At 44.0% G+C, this 20,390-nt stretch overlaps 1 protein-coding gene across 3 annotated transcripts in view; it reads left to right on the forward strand.

The window, feature by feature from the left end:
- The first annotated feature begins 2,292 nt into the window (after positions 1–2,292).
- LOC128299185 (protein lava lamp) overlaps positions 2,293–20,390 on the forward strand; it is an 85,209-nt gene continuing 67,111 nt past the window's right edge. For all 3 annotated transcript variants that reach the window (XR_008287290.1, XM_053035066.1, XM_053035067.1), the window contains exons 1-5: positions 2,293–3,257; positions 8,336–9,461; positions 9,535–9,832; positions 14,336–14,449; positions 16,752–16,895. Coding sequence is in view for 2 of the 3 variants with exons in the window: in XM_053035066.1 (XP_052891026.1) it covers positions 8,767–9,461; positions 9,535–9,832; positions 14,336–14,449; positions 16,752–16,895 (1,251 nt within the window). In the remaining variant the exon portion in view is untranslated. The remainder of the gene's footprint in view (positions 3,258–8,335; positions 9,462–9,534; positions 9,833–14,335; positions 14,450–16,751; positions 16,896–20,390) is intronic.

Genomic DNA, 20,390 nt, shown 5'->3' on the forward strand with positions numbered 1-20,390 from the left:
CATCCTCAATGGTGCAGGGCAATAAATAGACCGTAGAATGTTTGTGTTCCAGATACTTACAACATTGTTCAACTCAAACACTCATGTTATTATGCAAAGAGGGAGCAATATAATAAGGATTTGTTCTTTAAATCGAGCTAAAACTTACCTGACCCCGGTGCTGCCTCCAGCGGTATCGCCAACACAATTGTTTATAATCAAACAATAACCGGTTGAACCGATTGCAGATGACTTTCGATTTCACAAACACGTACACGTGCAGGTACTATACGAAAGTTAAAAATGTAAACATTAAGGACAGTTGAGGATATAATTTTTGGTGTGGTATAAACATGATGTTTGTATGATTTTCTGGGTCTTTTTGCAACATTTGAAACATCATGGGCTGGAAAGGTATGTATGTCTGCTTCCTCTGGTTTCCGCAGTTTTATTTGACTTTCCGGCTATTCAGCTACACAGCCACGTGTTTCTCAGCTGTCGGTTGATTGGTGTTGTAGACTCCGGCGACGATCGTGTTTCCTGATTTTCTGACCAAGTTCCAGAACTACTGACAGCTTGTCTGGTAAGGTGATATCCCGATTTTCGGTTCACTTGAGCTGAATGCTTCATACATATATCAGATAAGGTCCTAGCCTTTGTGGGCTAGATTGAAAGAGGGCAGCGAGTTTAATCTGTAGAGGTCTAGAGTTTATGATTACTTACCCTATTGCGTTTTGTGTAAGAGTGTGTTTTCCAGTTTGGCGTATTTCATAGACTAACGTAAAACCACCCGAATGCAACAGTCACGAATGTACGCATGCAAAATTGTCGCAAGCAGGAACTGCCACTGCACGGGGAAAGGGCTGTTATTTTTACCCATTGGATTATCGTGATTGGCGGTTTCCCGAAATAAACGTTGCCGATAGCCTTCAACCGTGAATCGTGGTTGACAACGGAAAAAGTGCATAATGCACCTTCAGACTCCCGGAGAAGTGCGTAGCGCGTGGTGCATCCTCGCGCAGTCAGCAGTCTACATGTGCGATACGTGCCGAATTGAAAGTGCTACGAACTGTGGAATCGGATGTGTTAATTTCCGCTAAAGAACTGATTACGAATTTTTATTCGAATCGAATAATGGAACTACTCCCAGTGTTGATTAAGACAAAACGTTTAATGAGCTTTATAACCTTGTGTTAAGTGTGTGTTTTTTTGTTCATGTGGATGGAAAAGTATGAAGGATGCTTTAATGTATGGAAGGTTCCGTAATGTAGTGTGTCCTTGCTCTTGTTGGTGATGTATCCGTCCGTAACACTGCGAGCTTCCTGTGAGACATTAGTTGCGTAAAAGCGAACCATGGTGACACGATAAATACCTACCATTACCGGTGTGACCCAGTGCTAAAGTGTGGTGATCTTTGCCAGGGTCAATATACACCGCAAAGATTGTGAACTTTTTACTTTCCGGTGGACAACTGTGTGATTATCCTGTCTGGTATGAAGGTTACATTCGTTGCGAAGAATAAGGCTTGCATCATAAATCTGTTACCCTGTTGAAGGGATGTAGTTGCAGTGGGTCATTTGTTGCGATTTTTTTTTTAATTTTAAAACCTTCCCAGTCGAAGCCTTATTTATCTGAATGAAGGTCAACCAAAGTGTTGGATAATTTTTTTCTTCAATCCGTCATGCAAGGCCGTATTGCTAAGATTCGCATTTGAAATTACAATAAATGACCAGAGGCAAAGGGATAATTGGCGTGAAAGGTGAACTCAAGCTGTGTAGTAGTATTTGTATTATCAGTCACGTGGTATCAAAAATATCCCCATGAAATTCACACATGACAATTGTTCTGTAAGGATGATGCATGAACGGGAATAAAATGTACTGAAAATACTAAAATCATACATCGCCTGTTCATGTCCCTTCGTAATGCTTCCTTTGACAGGGTCATCCATGTTGTCCATCTCGGTCTCGTAGAAGAAGCAAATAAAGGACAAATAAACGACAAATCGCACCATCGGATGCGTCGGAGTCAATGCAAAAACGTGAATCGTCTGTCGCACGTCGTGTGACTCGCTCACTACACCCACCAAACACTACGCGGCCAATTTCGGATGCTGCGCGTGTGTCATTTGCGCACATTGCCACTTCGTGCCGTTCCGGTATCGGCGGGTAGCGGCGAGCTGGCTGTGGTCCGATCAAAAAAAGAGTCGTACGGCCTCACTAACACACACACACTAAACGCCACGGAACGCATGGGATATGGGATCGTGCGGGTTTGACTTTCAGCGCTCGGTTCAGTCAGTCGTCGTTCGAGCATTAGGCAACATTTAATTTTAATTTTAATATTTAAGTAGCTCTAAGTGTACATAACACTATCGAAACGAACAGCAAAGTAAAAGGAAAGGAAACGCTTTGCAAACGTCAAGCAGAAACAAAGAAGTCTAGCGTAGACAAAACGAAACACGAAGAGTTACAAGAGTTGTTGAAAGCAAAATAAAAAAAAAGTACTACACACATAAAAATTGTGCTACTTCGAATAATTGAAACGAAAAACGAACCTCAACGTAAACCGTGGAAAGTGAATCATCTGAACAAAATCAGTGAATCATAACGAAGCAAAATATTCACACACCAAAACCGAGAATCGCACTACAAAAATCTTCCGCATTACGCGAAGGAATCAAACGACACGAGTGTTAATTAATTTATTTTCGATATTACGCGCAACGAAAAAATAAAACAAGTGGCAGAGGAGGTCTGGCAAATAATTTTACGATTACGATTTTGAGTGTATGTGTTGTTATCTACTATCCTTATTTTACTGCGAAATTCGAAGGCTCTAACGAGAGTTATACTACAATAGTGAACAAATCGACTGGTTGCGTGTGTTGGTGCGTCAGTTGATTTTTTTATAAGTTAAGTAGTTTTGTTCAAGTTTAACTCTGTGACTAGAAAAAAAAGGTGCGATTACTCGTCGGATATTCTTACGCGTGTGGAATTGTGATAATACACGCAAATCGGCCAAGAGTGGGCAGCACAAGTGTGGCAGAAGAGCAGAAGACGAAGAAAAAAAAAGAATCATAGAACCAAAACGGCGAATCGCGACCGTGCGTGCGTGCGTGAAGTGACCGAAGCAGAAACGCGAACGTGCCCGTGAGGTGGCACGCGGCCAGAAGGGGTGTTGTAAAAATAATTGAAGTCCGTACCACCGGGCCCCTACATTGCGAGGACGTGCGAACGCATTGGATCTGTTGGTGACCGATTGTGAAGTGTAAATAGGTAGTTATGCTGTGGTTGTTTTGTTTTGTCTTATCTGTTATGATTTCTTCTTAGAACGTGCTCTGATGAGGTGTTTCTGATAGATGGTCAGCTTGTGTAGAAAATATTCTATGGCGATGATCTACTCCTTGGCCCAACGATTACTGGCCATGTGGTGACACTTGAGAGCACTGGATCTATCGCTCAGGGTTAAATGAAACGTTTGGATAATGCTTTGGGTAATAATTCAAACGTACTGAGTCATAACGATATGGTAGTAAATGTGAAAGATGAAGTTCCATTCTTGGAGGACTTTCATATTCGTCCAGTAAGTTTTTTTTAGTACCGTGGACCACTATGGTTGAACATATGTTTATCAAGGCCCACATGTGCAGGCTATGAACTGGAGCTGCCTGTAAAATATTGCAAAAGAATGATGAAAGTGTCAAATTAGCTAACGATCATTTGTTCGAGAGAATAAATGTATGTGTCACTGTAAATTAATTCCACCAAACAAATTGGTATGGCGCTTAAAGTGATGGCGAGCGGTTCAACGACAATTTCTCTCGGGTACCACTTAGACTTGTGCCATGGACCACAAGTGGTCCGCAGACTATAGGTTGGAGACCTCTGATCTAGAGTAATACTTAAGTCCAATACAAGGCCAATATTTTCATTGGTTAGTTATCAATTTCAGCAGGGCCATTCAAATGGTATAGTCGATAATGCACGACTCATTCGCTAGAATAGCAAAATCTTCTTGAAGTACAATCTTTCCTTACTCTAAGGGTACTCAGGCTAAGTTATTGAATGTTGGGTAGTTTCGGGTAAAAATTCTTAGTGTATCAATCCATAGCCTAGAATTATCATGGAATTGTATATGAACGAATCAAGATCCATTGTTAATCATTTTTATTTTAAACATTTTAAGTTTAAGTAGCCAATTAAAATAGAATGAAATATCAACAATTTTCATTAGCTGCCCTTTTTCGCTCCAACACGGCCTACTGTGGGGTCGTGATTTACCGGGCACCCCGTTTTTGGTGTCCACATCATACGCGTACATGGTACGATGACACGCAAGTGGATTGTGCGCCTTTTGTTACTAGATTTACTCCCACATTTTGTTCACGCCCTCGACAAAACGATGGCCCATGTGCTATATGGAGGTGTGAGATGCTGTATCGATCTGCACTAAATCCAATCGAGTGTAGCATGAGGGATCAGCGAAACTTTCATCATTTTAACGAGGAATCAAACCCAAACACCAGTAGCGATCGATTCGGTACTCCGGACCGACGAGGACCAACCGATATGGGATGAAAGTGACGAACAGCCAACCATTAAAGTTCCCACTTCTGGCTGACCCGCCAAGTCCAAGTGGAGGGCAAACAGTTATGGCAAATTGTGAACGAGCGAACGATTGACAGTTTGCTGCCTACCACACAGGGCACACGCGCACACACGCGGGAATGATCTTTCGTTCCTCGTCGTGGCCGTGGACCGCTGGATGTGGTGCGCACTCCGGCCGCTAGAATGTAGAACACCGCCAGATTACGTCAGATGTGATGGCGCGAAAGACGCCACCACGGTCGCGATGATGTACGCCGACCAATGCCCTAATGTCGTTTGGTTTCGGCGCACTTGTTGCCGATGGTGTGTGTGTGTCTCGTGTGTTGGTCCGTGGTGTTGGGTTTGAGTTTTGTGCCCTTATCCGTTTGGGGGATGCGATTCTCAGCTGCTTCACGCCAGGGATTTGTTGTTCTAAATTTGGAGAAAATATCCATCCACCTCGGCAGTGGCGTAAATGTTTGGCGCCAACGATGGTTTTAGCATCGTTGCGTAATTCAATACTCGATTGATTGATCGCGCTCCGCAAAGGCGTGTGATGTTTTGGGTGTTTTCGACAGATGCATAATCTACTTCCGCTGTACAGAAGCCGATAGATAGGTGTTATTCTGTGCTGCTATGACGACACTCACCGACAACGCCCCTGGCAGCTCGGGAAGATCCTCAGTGTCGGTCGAAACCATTCGTCATGGTAATCGGTCAATTAATTTTAATTCCGCAATAATGCACTGCACGATCAGCACAATCAGACGAGCGGTGGGTTAGAAATGTGCCGCACACACCGGGCCAGGCTTGTTGCAGTCCCACACTGGTTGAGGTCAAACTATGCTGTGAATGTGACACATATTTGACTAGTGCAATGATCCATTGTCTCAGGCGTGATAATTTATGGCACGTTCTTTACAGGGGAAGGTTTCGTGATACTGTCGTAGCAACTTAAGCAGCTCGGGTTTTAATGGCGGTTGTGTTTGCATAACTTCCAACAGCATAAGCACTTGAATGATATGTTACCAAGCTCATTTTAATGGGCACAATAATCATTGTGGAAATGCAATTAAGCTACTAAGAACATTTTTTTTTGCGCATGAATGTTTCAGCATAGATCTTTCAAACACCCATTAGTTTATGAGCACCTTAAACAAAAAAAACAGTGAAATGCAGTTTCACAAACAGTTTCACACATTGTTTACAAAACTACAACTTGCAAACCACCCCCACATATAGGCACGGGACCAACAATTACCCCGAACAGACGCCATTTTGCAATGAAAACGCACATTCAGCTGTGGCAGATCGTTTGGAATAATGATGCGCAAAATTATTACACCCACATTCAGCCAACATCCATGACCGTGGCCGGGATGATATACTCACAAATACTTCATCATCGTGAGAAAGTGCAGCGGTAAAAGTAGCGGCACAAAAAAAAGCAACTGTATGATACTACCGCGAATGATTTCAGCCAAGGGATCCAAAAATATCTGATCGAGATATAGCTTTTTCTCGGGAGGGAAAAGACTCACCCGGTGCGTGCTAGTGTGCGTTGGGAGTGTCGGAAAAATTAATAATCGCAAAATGCGTAAAAGGAAAATTCTAAGCATACTAATTCTAAGGGTGGAGATAAGAGTGGCACAGTTCGTTTAGGGTATTGCACAATACCCTCCGAATTCTTCGGAGTTGATTGCGTGGCGATGGCTTTGGTATGCTTTCGGCACAATCTGTAGTATTCCAATTTGGACCATGTTCTTTGCGCAGAACAAATAGAGACACCGAAGCCGCTTTAAGAGTTTTCCGACATCGCACAAAAGCACACAAAAGTACGTGGAAGTAACCGAGATCATTTGTTTGTCGACTTTTATCGAAAAGTAAATACGCTTCAGTTAGCTAATTGAATCCAGTAAACTCGATGCGGCTTGCTATCATTGGGTCTTAAGGTCCATGGAACAGAACAACCTTTGCTGGAATGAGGCCATTTCTTCAGGTGCCCGTTTGGAGTGCAAAGAACAGGATTTTGGAATCATTTTCATTGTGCGCGATCATGTGGACCCCCCAATGGGAATGCGTGTCAATGAGACGGTTCAATTAAACGATGCTTTGTTTTTCTACGCTCCGATCCAATTGGCATGATGAGCGAGTACGCAAACGGCAGCTGCACAAAACGCTACTACCCTTTCTGTGCAGCTATAAATATCGAACGTCTGTGTTCATCAGCGATCGTGTGTCTGCAACTGCTGGCGGGAGATTTTTAGAGCTCAGTGTCAGCCCCACCAGTACCATTGGTCGGTGGGACGGTCAAACTTCAGTCCCCACTTTTACCCACACGGCAGTTGGAGACAGTACTGGTGTTGTTTTTCCCCGTGATGAGAGGAAGATGCGCAAAGAAAACGCGGAGAATTCAGTATTTCCGTCTGGCACGCTTTCGGCTCAGAACAGGCGGAAGTCGGTTCTGAGACGATTGATGCTGCGAAATGTTGGTGTTTGGGAAGTGTTAGTTTGGAAACACTTCGGAACGAGTTTAAGCAGCACTAGCACTGATCGATTGGCTACTGTGAAGCCGTCGCTGCGTTGATGTGCGTATGCTTCACGCGGAAGAAGTGGAATCATCTTCTAAACATTCGATTTATCATTAACACCAACGGGGTGAGCACGTGGAGCACACCGGGCATTGGATTACAAGAGGATGGTTTATGCTTTTCGTAAATGGAATTTACCACAGCATAAACAGTCTCCTAATGTTTCTTGCTCCAGATTATGATTGAAACATAATAAGCAGAGTATGGAAATAATTTTAGCACATTATCCAAACACCACCGCATCCCCAACTCGTTGACGCAAAACGAGCTCAATCAGGCAGTTCCCAAATGATGTTGAATATTAATCATCAGCGTTGGAAGGATGTGTGTGCCCTTTTTATTTCGGGAAGCTCATTGATGGTTGACATCATGCAAATCCCCGCCAACCAAAAAAAAATATTCTAAACGCGGTCTTTTCCGGGCATGGTAAACCGTCGTGTGGCCGCACCTAGTTTTCACAACAAATCCTTCCATGGCAGCTCGCGGGTGTTCATGTCCAAATGACATCATGTCCAAAATTTATAACAGCGACGTTCGTTGGAATGAAGCGAACGGAAAACCGAAGGGTTTTGTTATACTTTATGGGTTAGCAGCGAGGTAGTATAAATCTGTGCTGGACTTGTTGAATGAAAGCGTTGTGTGTTGAATAATATTAATATCCCATGAGCATGTGTCTGAGAGGGTTGAATTGGTTTGTTGTTTCCGAATATCCAAAACCAAACTCTTAGTAAAATGTAAATATAATTTAGTTGTAATTTTTAATACAATATCCTTTGGCATATATTAAAGTTAAAAGATTTACATATTCTCTACGATTTATATTGAATCCTACTTGTGCCTTGATTAGAATGTTTAAGTTTATAGATAACTTTTAAATTCTGCAAATGAGCAATTTAAAGTTACACAATATTCTTGGGATATTTCAAACACATTAAAATCCTTGATAGTGACCTTTCTTGTTACAAATATAAGGAAACTTTATTCAAATATTGACACTTCTCCATGACACAGTAAAGGGCACTGCACCTCTATATCAAGTTGCTTCACACGTAACCCATATGTGATGGCAAAACTACCCATTCGCTCGTCTATTCTTTGCCATGATACATGGTTTTTGTTTATTTCATTAATGATGATGTATTCATTGTTGTTTTTTTGTATATTCTCTTGTTCCAGTTTACTTCCAGCCACACCCAACAGGACCGGGACCGGGGCGTAAAACTAGGATCGATTTATTCCCTGGCACGACAACGTCCAACACCCCTCAGCACGACACGTTGAACCAACCAAAATACACCAGACAACAATACGACAAGTCACCGTCATCCTGTTTGGTCTTACGGCGCGTAATCAAAGTGACGAAGCCCCCTCAGTGCATATGAACAGTGCACGACACATTGAAACTAAAGTTGAATTAAAGTGACAACAGTGCGTGTCCCAAAACTCGCCTGCAGTGTGCGGAAGTTAGTGTTAAAATTAAAATTTAAATGTACTGCCTACGTGGAGAGCATCAGCATACGCATCAGCAAGAGCCACAGCAGCGACGCCGGGACGTTTAAGAGATTAGTAATTTACAGTGAAGACCACATCAAATCAAGCACGTAATAATGGCGAATAAAGATCAGCAATTTAACGGCTCAACCGGTTCGGTGAAGACGATCCTCAATAGTGCAACCCCAACAGAACAACATTTGAGTAGTGAAGACAATGCAAGATCCTACAGAGATGTGGTGAAGAATGCATCCTTAAAGTGTGACGTAGAGCACACGGAACGGGGTGGTAATCCGAAGGAAACAAACGTGAGACAAAAACGTAAGAAGACGTCAGAAAAGCAAGACGCTAATGTTTTTGTGGATGGAAAACCATCGCTAGACCATCGAGCAATGGGAAAGGAATCGACTGTATCCACCCAACCAGCACCATCTTCGGAAGCCTTGGGTAATCTTGCCAAAGCGAACGGGAAACGTTTGAAGTTGGATCTCAAGACCAATCAGGAACATCAGACAAGTGATCCAACGTCACCGATAGGGCTATTGCATGAGGAGAAAGTGATCGTACGATGCAAACCACCGATTCCACCGAAACCGGACGTCCGGACGATACAGGCATCGTCCCAGGGGCAACAAAAGGCCACCGTTTCGCCCGCAACGCCACCCACAAAGGGCAAGAAGCAGCAGGTGACCGAAGCCCACAATGCACACACCGTCCAGAAGCTGCTGGCCCAGAATGAACAGATGCGGCTAGAACTGAGCGAACTCCGAAGTAGCTTGGCTGCGGAGCGGAATGCCGTCAGGGTGTTACGGTAGGTTGTTAAATGAACCGTTCATTCGTTGGGAAGTTTAGTTTACACGTACCCTTTTCTTCTTCGCCCACAGGGCCCAAAATGAGTCCGATCTGCGAAAGACGAAATCCGAATGTAAGAAACTGCAGGAAGCTCTGCAGCATCAGAAACGCCACACCCAGGGCCAATGTCCGAGTGTGTCCGTGGGAGGTGGTACGCCGGCCAAGCGGGCACACCGGGGTTCTGCGGAACACCAAGAACCCCAAGGCGGTTGGGCTTCGGAGACACGCGGTCCGCACCATCAGCAGCAGTGTTGTTTGGAAGTTCTGAAGCTGAATCAGGAGATTTCTGCCCTGCGGGAAACAAACAAGTTCTTAGAGGAAAAATATCAAGTAAGTGTAGTGCACTCTTTTCCACGGAGGCAGAGTAGAAATGGAGCAAGAAAAGCGGTTGAACAGTTCAATTTCCGATCGTTTTAAAATTCCAATTGCATACAAGCTATGAGCGGTGGAACGGGTTGCATGCTTTGCTTGTGTGCAATATGGCTGCGTCGTCGTTGCGAACGAGTTGGCTGCGTACTGCACTTCGCATTGATTCGAATCTGTCGTTATGGTTTTCCTATTTTTCCCCGTACACCATCAGCAGCTCATTAGTTAACATTGTACGCACAAAGTACTTATCAGGGTCAGAATGAGGTAATCAATAAGCTTATGAGTGAATTCCGATCGACAGCTGTATGTCCTGCTTTCAATTACATGTTGATTAATTTGTTGCCAAAAAGAATGATACGTGGCGTATGCCACTAGCAACTTCAAAATTCCATTCTTACGCAAATGTCATGGCTGTGCAATTTGTTTTCTGCGCATTCAATTGCTTGGCCCCGCGTCAAGCAGACTGCGCTGCCAATGTCAACGTATCCGAATCGGTTTATATGAACATAAGCTCCCTGTACTGCACATCGATATGGTGTCAGCTACCGATCAATTGGTTTTCCTTTGCGATGGGAAAAAGAGAGAAATAAACGTGCCCATTGCCGTACGCCACTATACCTGGAGGCAGGAATACTAGGAGGTTGCGTGAATATAGCGGGGCCAGATAGCAATCAATTCGAGCCGGTCAATATCTTCATCATCTGCGGATCGGTGTCAGTCCGACAGTATGCAAAATTTTTACGCTTGAAATTACGAAACATTCCTCAATGCGCCCCTGCAGCAGATGAAGAGGCCTGCAAGTGGGGTGCCTGAAGGGGTTGGTAGCCTCGGGAAGTTCCCATCCAAAAAAGGAAATAAATGGATTTGATTGTCATTTCAAGTATTCAAACTCGGGTTTTGTGCCTGTGTGGGGAAACCGAACCCCGTTGGTTCCATCACATTCCCTTTCATACGTCAACATTTAACCTTAAAAAGGCATCATCTTCTCGCGCGGGGCAAGAACACGCGACAGCGCGGGTAATAGGCGATATCGCTGTTTTTGCCGTAGAAAGTTCGATCTCCCTTTCGTTGTGTGTACTGTGCCAGTGCCTGGGCGATTATTTATCGTGTTTCATAAATAATGCCAATTTATGGAAGGTCTCTTCCCGGTTCGGAATATCGGCGACGGGAGGAGTTGGGGACTAGTGACACATTAATCACATGCACACCTCTTCCAAAGCATCGCCGTATCCGTACGAAAGGGACATGCAAATCTGTTCGATTAATTGTGATTCGGCAGCGACCTTCGCCGGTAGTCGCGAATCGTCACTCGTGTGAGCCTTCACCCGTACTCGGACGCGGGTGTCCTGAATGGAGGGCACTGCATGGCTGTGTGGAGGATTCGCGGGAACGTCAGAATTACTTAATGATCTGCGAACAATTATTATGCGTGTGCGCCTAAAAGAATGCAAACAAACCATCCAAGGATGATGTGCGGATGGTGGTGGAATTCGCTGTGTCGTTGAGTTGTTGTGATGTCCTTCGCCGGTGCGATATACCACACGGACTGGGTGATCCTAGCACAGTACAGCACGTGTAGCGAAAAACCTCGTAACGCTTCCCTGCTGGGCCACGCTGTTTGCAGCACTTACCATATACGCTTACCGTACGATATGATTATGTGGCAAACAATTTATTGAATACGTTTGCGATCGGAGCACGGAACTGAAAGGATTGTTCTGTTGGTTTTTGACCATCGTCTGATTATGCAGACGGTAAAGCTGACACGCTGAAGGATTTGATGACATTTTAATTGAAATGAAATGATTTTGAAATCGCTTTTATCGCTGCAGATGTGCAGGAGTGGATGAGTTTATGGTCGGTAGTCGGAACGAATGTCACCTCGCATTAATTTGCGTTTTGTAACGTTTGAAGGATGGAATTTATTGGGTGGTTGATGGCATAGTTCCTGCTACTTATGTGTTCTTGAGTATTGAGGCAAACATTGTATGGTGATTTTTATCGTTCCTTCCACATTTGTCTTTCCTAGTGAGGATAGTATTTATTGGTTTGAGGGGTAGTTACTGACAGTAGTATTTTTTTAATGATGTACTTTTTATGCTGTACCAAAGTGTTCCACTCATGCCACGAATTTATAAATTTGGGATTTATTTATTTTTTTATTTCTTCAAGAACGGCCAGGCCGTATTGCTGGAATTTATTTATAAACACGAGAATAAGTAAAAGGGACATAGAGTTCCTGAACTGTGGAATTAGACAAAGTCAGATCAACTGAAAAGATATTCTTTAACATTATGCTCCAAAAATTGGCATAGCTAGACGGGGAATATTGAAGCCAGTGAGGACATAGCTCAACTTTTACGTCGTATACTAAAGCTACTGAACTCAATCCAATGTATTCATATTTAACCAATGTCACAATGTTTCATTGCTTAAGTACTGTAAAACTACATAGCTCATGTGAGATTGATCTCTTTTTTTTTTACGAATAGAACTGCATACAGCTTGTTCTAAAAATAATTCTTGAAGATCACTGTGCTAAACACTTCCTGGCAAAGATTTAACTTCAAATGCTATTTTTCCATTCACCAACGGGGGTTGCAACCGGTGCGCGAGATAGAATAAATCACCCAACAAACAATTCGAACTGGTTCGAGGCTCGAACAGGTCCGGTTCGAGCGTCGTTCGAGCCATTGTTCGAGCTCGCAAGGAAGACGCGTTCGAGCATTTTCGATGAAAATCTAGCGGGACGTTTTACGAAAGCGCCATCTATTGTGCATTGCAGTAAACAATATTTAGGACAAGATTTATAGATGCAAAATATTTGTAAAAATAATATTTATTTTATTATATGATGCTACCTACAACATAAAAGTATCTTTAGCATTTGGTCTGCTATTATTAAATTATTCGCTGCTCCATATATTGTGGTATTAATCTCCGCTGTAGATATATTGTGGTATTGTATCGTTCGAATCCGCTTTCCGATCACCCTTCTTTGAACCATAATGGCGCACAGCTGAAGAAAACAACAAAACCATCGTTGCGCGTTGTCTGGAAAAATATGTCCTTAATTAATGGGCAAGTTGTAACGAATGTTGATATCACCCACCATATCTTGTTTCTGGCCGCGTAGCAATGTCCTTCCAATACATTCATCATATAATTGTTACGATGAAGATGAATCTAATATTACGGATCTTGTACACCGAACCAGTCGCACGGCTTCTTTTGGTTTCCATGTTGCACCTATTAGCGGAAGATCCAAACAGAACACTGTTCTCAAAGAAACAACATTGGCACAAGTATTGTACGACATGCACACGTTATTTACTTACCAGAGTATTCAGAAACACCACAGATTGAATATATTAACACCAATGAAAGATTGTTGCACAGATTTAACTAAAAGGATTACTTTAAGCAGAGGAGATGCTCTTTAATCACAGGACAGGCTTTGTTTACATTTCTATTTCATTCAATCTGTCAAAGCGGTAATCACCGCAGACAAAATGCAAACAAGCCATGGAAAAAGATGAAGAAGAGCAATAGATCGCACCAATTCGATTTTTTCGTGCGGGAGGAAATCAAAGACCCAAACCTTTGACGCACATTTAGCCAAGATTCGGAACCAATCTTGCTGATTTAGCTGCGCGCAGAACCAAACGACGCTTGATTCGACCAAAAAGGCTCGGACAACGCTTAAAAATTTCGTCAAATTGTTTGTTGGGCACCATCATAATTAGTCAATCAGCGATCGAGCAGCAAGATCTCGGTGCAACCGGAATGCAATGGGATCAGTTTTCCCTTTCTACACGATAGATCAGCGCACCCGTGTTGGTAGATAGTGGGGCCTTTGAGAGACTCCACCACACACCCTTTGCTGTGAGCTTCACAACGCTGCTGACTGAGTTATGGTTCGATTGTGTTCGGTGCTGCAGTACGCAGAGTGAGAGCATTCTGGAGCATTCAAAGAATGCATACAGCAAAGGCATTTGTGAAGGCATTCGCTTTCCGACCAGTTTAACATCATCTAGCGCCAGTAGCGCGTCAGGGCGCGCTGGTCGATATGAGTAACACGACTTCTAGCGCACAGAATAATGGAAGGAAACCGTCCGTTTGTATCGCGTCAGGAAACCGTTTCGCTGTTGCTTCCGTGTTATGCAAATTCCCGACCAGACTAGCAGCCGGCAAGATCGGCAAAGTTGAGCGGATTGTTAAACCATTTCGGAACCCATTCGGTGCATTGTGCATTGTTTTCACTTTCGATCCGAATCGATCATCTCAGCGTGCCGGGATGGTAAGTACCTTGCGGGGGAAACACTGACAGTGGCACAAATATTCGAACCTTGACAGCAATCGTCTGTTGCGGTTTGTCTTAATTCCCATGTTTGCTCATGTTCCGCGGGGTTCAACTACAGCCATACTTACACGGGTGTTTTGTTTCTTCATGTTACTTCACAGATTTCCTCCGAGGCTGAACGGCAGAAAGCTTCCGATATTCGCGTACAGCGGGATCTGCACGAACTACGATTGACTCAACTTTCCAAGTCAGCTAGAAACGAAATCCAGCGTATGGTAAGTTCTGATCCGTCCGGGGTGGCATTTGCATACCTTCGAACTTCGTTTGTGGCCCATCTCGTCCGCTTTGAAGATCCGCCCAAATAAGCTGTTTGTGGTTGAGCGGTTTTCGGGGGATTCCAGATTAGAGTGTCTTGACGAAATATTTATGATACGGAGATATTAAACGAATCGTTTGTGCTTCATTGTCATCCATTGCGCACAACATAGTCACGTACAGGCGGCTGGGCAGCATCCTTGTGTATTCCATACTTGACATTGAAATGGTGGATAGTATCTAGTTTCCGTCCCAACTTGTGAATTTTAATAAAAGGTATTATGGCCTTTTTTGCATCCATGACATATTCTATCCATGCCGGACCCTGCCAGTTCCACGAATAAGCTTCTTCGGTTGGCATTGATCCGTTGAATCCCGGTACCACTGCGGGTGGTTTCTACTAAACCCTTTTTTACACCATTTTTCCAGTCCAACTCCGGGTCAAACGCGCTCCGAAATATCATGGGATGAGTCATGGTGGACGAATAAGACAAACAAAAAGGTTCTTCAACACCACAAACCACCTAGATGCCGGTATCTTAAGCTAACGATCGTAAAACATTTGTTTCGTTCGGACGCGTTGCGTCTGATCGCTCTTTATGCTGCATTTTCGGGCTTCTCCCCGCGTCGCCAAACGTTCGGACGAGATTCTTTCCCGGATCCAAACGTTATAGTTATGGCCGTACGGATGCCGTGCGGAATCCTCAATCCTCTTACCGTAGTCCGGTTCGTCGTCTTTTTCGTGCTTCCTCGCTTTGTTGTGTCGTTTCAGGTGGATGGTTTTTGCCACCCAAAAATCGTGCCGTGTTGAATTTGTTTCACTCGGGCAGAGATAACCTTCAGATCCTGCCTGTGCAGCTTTCGTCAGGGGCGAGCGGCAAAAAAAAAAAAATGATGCGGCACACGGCGCATGAACGATCGGAAATGGCAGCGCGATCGCTTTCGAGACAACGTGAGAACCGGGTGCGACTTATCAGCCTGCATGGCTTATCCGAATTGACGACCGGGTAATTACTTGGTGGGCAATTTACGATCGCACCAAAATTCCTCCGGTAACGCCCGAAGCTGGAAAACAATTTTAGTCGCTAGGATGCTGCATTATGTTTTTTTGCCATTCATGCACTGTGGTCCGGTAGCAGAGCTCGGAAGGTGGAGCCCAGAGCACACGAGCATTGGAAATGAATTCATGAACGGGCTAGAAGTTAATTTAGTGTGTTTCGCATTTCATTCACATTTCTGCATTTCGCCTAAGGACAAACGAAGAAGATAATGTTCCTCACCGGCAATGCCTCGCCGGAGCGGAGATGGTTGGACGATTATTGCAGGTTATTCCTTGATTTGCCGTACCGGTATCGTCCTACGTGGAAAGGTCGGTATGGAAGCGAAGTATGGTTACGTTAAGCATTTGAATGAATTTCATCCCTCGTAGCCCCATCCTGAGGGTCTCGACAGCGGAACGTTCGGGAGAGCAGCAAGAACGCTGAAAACGATCCTTCAGGGCGTTCCCATGGATTTTGGCAGAACCGTCAGACACAGTGCAGTTTCTTTACAGATTGCAGCCATTAAGATGCTACCTTTACGGGCTCGGTACTTTCGATTCCAGCCGAAATGGATGATGATGAATCATGGGAAGCAAATTGCTGGTTGTGTTGGGCTTTGTCTTCGCTGTGGATATTCAAAAATATGTTTGAAGAGTTCCAGTGCGATGATTTGTTTCTACCAGCTAGACCAGCTTCAATGTGCAGTGTATAACGCGGTTTGAATAACATTTGAGAAATGAAGCTTCAAAACGATTTGTTTGATTTTTTTATTGTTGCGTATAACAGATCGTAATCACCATCAAACTGTATTCAATTCATTGGCCGTTGCTGTTCCAGTTTGCGAAAACTAATGAATCAAACTAGGTTTATTACTTCATCGCCCGCGAGTTGTATGATATTTCAGCTCAAGACACAATTCTAAAGCTTGCCTTCTTCGCAGACAATGGGATCAGTGGGGCGAAGGTCTAATTAATCTACCTTTCGTTTGGTACTGGGAATTTGGTCAACCGTCTAGAGACTGAAGGTAGATGTTTGGAAATGTGAAAAATGACGTACCGTTTTATGCCCCTCCGTGCGAATCGCTGTAAAAATCGCTACTTCTGGGAAGAACAAATCGAGTGCTTGTCCGTCCGTTAAACAACGTTGACCCAAATCTTAAATTCTTACCGTTGTTTTATGTATTTTTGTTTGCTCTTTCTTCCATCGCTGCGCGAAATTCTAGCTGGAGGAGCTGAAATCGAAGGATCGCAGCATAGCGCAGCTCAAGAAGGAGCTCCAGGTTGCGCTAGCTGCCCAGGCAGGAGCCGGTGGTGGATGTCGCAAGGAGAGAAAGGCTGCTAAAAATTCCGCTCAGCAATCGCACGAGGTGAGTGACTTGTGGTGACCGTTTCTGGCCGTCCAAATGTTGGTTTCAATCGGTGATTTGTTATTTTGGACACACAAAAACAACAAAAAAACATTATTGGCCGCACTGGTGACATGCAGATCACGAAAAGTTAGTTTAAAAAAACGGCGCTTGCGAATGCGTGCCTTGTGCGTCTTCCAGCACCGGCCGAAGCGCTGATAGGGCGTCCTGATGTCGTTGTCACGATTTCATCCAAACGGTAAATCATTTCCATGTGCCGGCAGTTGAGACATGAGAGCGTTGGGATGCACTCGATCTGCCGCACGATCTGTTCCTCCTACATGCGATACGTGTAGCTACGCCGCTTGATGCGCAGTGCAGCAACTTGTCCCAACAATTCCGGAACCGGGTGTACGCACAAAATCGCATAAAGCGGACCGCCGGGTAACGGTGTGTCGCGGAATGGACATACGGTGAACCGATCGTAATTTTCATACAGGAAGTGATCGCACGCTCGCGGAAGATGATGACTTTATATGAGCTTGAGATGAAGAATTTTCCCATGTCTCTCGCGAGAAGAATGTTCAGGTACATCACAATTGTGGCTAGACGTCAGATGCTTAGACATAATAAGATCCGGTTGTAGTTAAGAAGCAATCAAGCAGTTTGAGAACGAACTATACAAGAATTTCAAATCGCTACCCAAGAAAATAATGTGGGAATGCTGGCTCTACAAATTGAGAGAAATGCACCTAAAGTTATGCAAGCTTTATTACAAATTGGTTTTTAAAATCACAATCGATGCTTAATAAGATTGATTAATTTAATACATTATTGTTAATGAAAATGTTAAAGCTACAAAGTATTGTTTTAGTGTTAATGTAAAACATCAAACGAATAGCTTCCCAACACTGATTTGTACCTTATTGTACCCTTCATGTCCAATTACAAACCGTAATAACTCAACTTGGTGTGTGGGCTTTCAGCTTTCCTTTTAATGCTGACATTTACTTAACATCCTCTCATATGCTACAAATTAGCTCTGCCATGAGAAACACGGTGTTGTTCCCAGCCGCTAACAGCCACCACCAGCAGTGCTGATCGACGGAACGTTTTGTATCTTGTATCGGCGCATGTCGCCAATCATTTCGAAGTGAGATACCCTTCATTTACCGATTGGTCACACGTTCGGTCGCACTAATTGAGCCATGGTGTAGCCATGGTGGCGGAGTACGGCCGGGTTCGTCTCCATCGCACGATGCAACTTCCTTCCGGTTGAGGTACCTGGGCCCTGTAGTAGGGTCGCCCTTTTTAGCCAGTGTCTTCCGTAATAATGCGCGTGCCTATCGAGTTGATAGGCGACCAGTCAATCGATGATGATTGTGTTTAATCTCCGGTGAAATATGATACGGTAAATGAAATAGCGAGCCAGTTTCATTTTTCCAACTCGAATTTTCGACTCGTGCTAGTAGTCTCCCACAGCACATCGCGCGGCCGTGCGGCTAAGGGGTAGTGTAGTAAAACACTTTCGATGAAGGTGCACTTTCGGACGGTCGATTATTGGGATCTTTCGCAACACTTTCCTGCGGGCCTTACCGGAGACACTTAGATACGGGTGATGAGCGAACGGAAGTGCTCGTTGAGAGCGCCAAGTACCTGCGCGAATGCGATGAACCGCCTGCCGTCACCCGTGTAGGGCTGGTGGCTTCCCCGGAGGACAGTGAAACCACGGGAACGGTTGTTGTTTCGTTTCCTCGCTTCCCGGGGCACTGATGATAATGGTGTTGTGGTACAGTTGATTTTTTTTCTTTCCTCCCTTGCTTTACAACCACTTTTTGGGGTGGAGGGCCTAACAATTTCACTTTCGTTTGGTTTACGGTTTCAATGACCGTTTGGTGGACACTTCCTGTGGCACTGCTTATGACATTGTGCAGTTCGTTGTGTACCGATGTGCCCTTTTTTCTAAAAGTGCATAAGTATAAGCGCAAACAAAATGGTATCCCAAACAGCGCGATGTGGTACGCCGTGGACGCCTTACCGAAGTATTGTGGAATTGAAAGGTTCATCTGCCGATAAGCATCTTCGAATCTTGGTGGACAACACTTTCACTAGTTTGCTCGATAGTGGGAGCAGTGTTAGAAATGACACAGGTCATGTTGAAATACACCCTGATGGACCATAAAATCGACAAATACAAGCCGTTCCGATGTTTCCGAGCACGAAAACCGGGGCGCTACCTTATCGTCAACTTCATTAGTTCCGCCGCTGAGTTCCCTCTGGGGTGAGTCTCTGTACACACCTTTCCCTCTCGACGCGCGTAACGACGACGATGTGGTCTTTGGCATTAATGCGAAATGGTTGTCATTTGCCTAGAGCTACCTGGTGCTATTTGTTCCCGCGGTGAGGTGTGCTTGAGAATCGTACAAACAGAAGCTTACGAATGAGAAGATGAACAATTATCCCTCGACTGGTGAGCTTGATGGACACGTCGTTGGGCGAAATGAATGTGATTTTTTTTAATGTGTCATCCCGAAAGATCACACCGCATGTTTTGAGGATGTTTTCATCGAAGCAGTAAAACAATACCAAACAAAACGAAAAGAACCAAAGCGATCATGCTTTTGTCACCGAAACAACACAAAAACCTGTCCATCGGTAGGCGTCGGTGTGAAAGTAGTAAAATTTGAATAGCTCCAGTGTGTGCCCGTTGGGTTTGAGTTTTCTTTCCTTTTTGTGGATTTGTCTGGCTTTTACCTCATTTGCTGGTGTTGCTGTGCGAAACGGGTATGGTTTCGATCGATGCCGCCATCAATCTAGCCCATCAGTAATGGGTGACATCGGTAGTAATGAGCTATGCAAATGAATTAGAAATTTCCATTCATCGGACCGGGAAGGTTGGCTGCTCCGAAGTCGAGATGATTTAAAATTCGTCCAAACTCCGACGCTCAAAAAATTGTTTTCTTTCGCTAACGGAGTTATTAAAAAATGTGCAGGATGTTTGCTATAAAAAAGGTATTTGAATAGAATTTTTAAATTTATGAAACTACGGCAATGCTTTAGTAAAAACGTAGAAAATTATCGATAATGCTCTTTAACACATCACAAGCCAATTTTTAAAAGAAGACATACCCTTCAAATTAATCTGCTATAAAATGTTAGTAATCACTAGTGCTCAAGTTATATTATAGCATCAATTATAGAAGAATGCAATGCTTGATCCAAACCAGACAAATTAAATCATTTAGAGAAACAATTTTGGTGAGCTTTCCTTCTGCACACCTGTAGCATTATACACCTGCTATAATTTATGTCCAATATGAACTTCAAATGATGTCAAATAAGCATAAGAAGCAGGAGAAACGCTTGCGCGCCGGTCGGGAACATGGAACGGATCTCAATTCATCACCGTCCAGCGTTCAACGACCCGAACGAAATCGAAATCGGAATTCGAAATGATATAATTTATCACTGCACTGCACCGATTGTCCTCTGTCCCGATGTATCGTGTGCGTGTTG

The sequence above is a fragment of the Anopheles moucheti genome, chromosome 2 (genome assembly GCF_943734755.1).
Source record: "Anopheles moucheti chromosome 2, idAnoMoucSN_F20_07, whole genome shotgun sequence".
In the NCBI taxonomy this organism is placed as follows: Eukaryota; Metazoa; Arthropoda; class Insecta; order Diptera; family Culicidae; genus Anopheles; species Anopheles moucheti.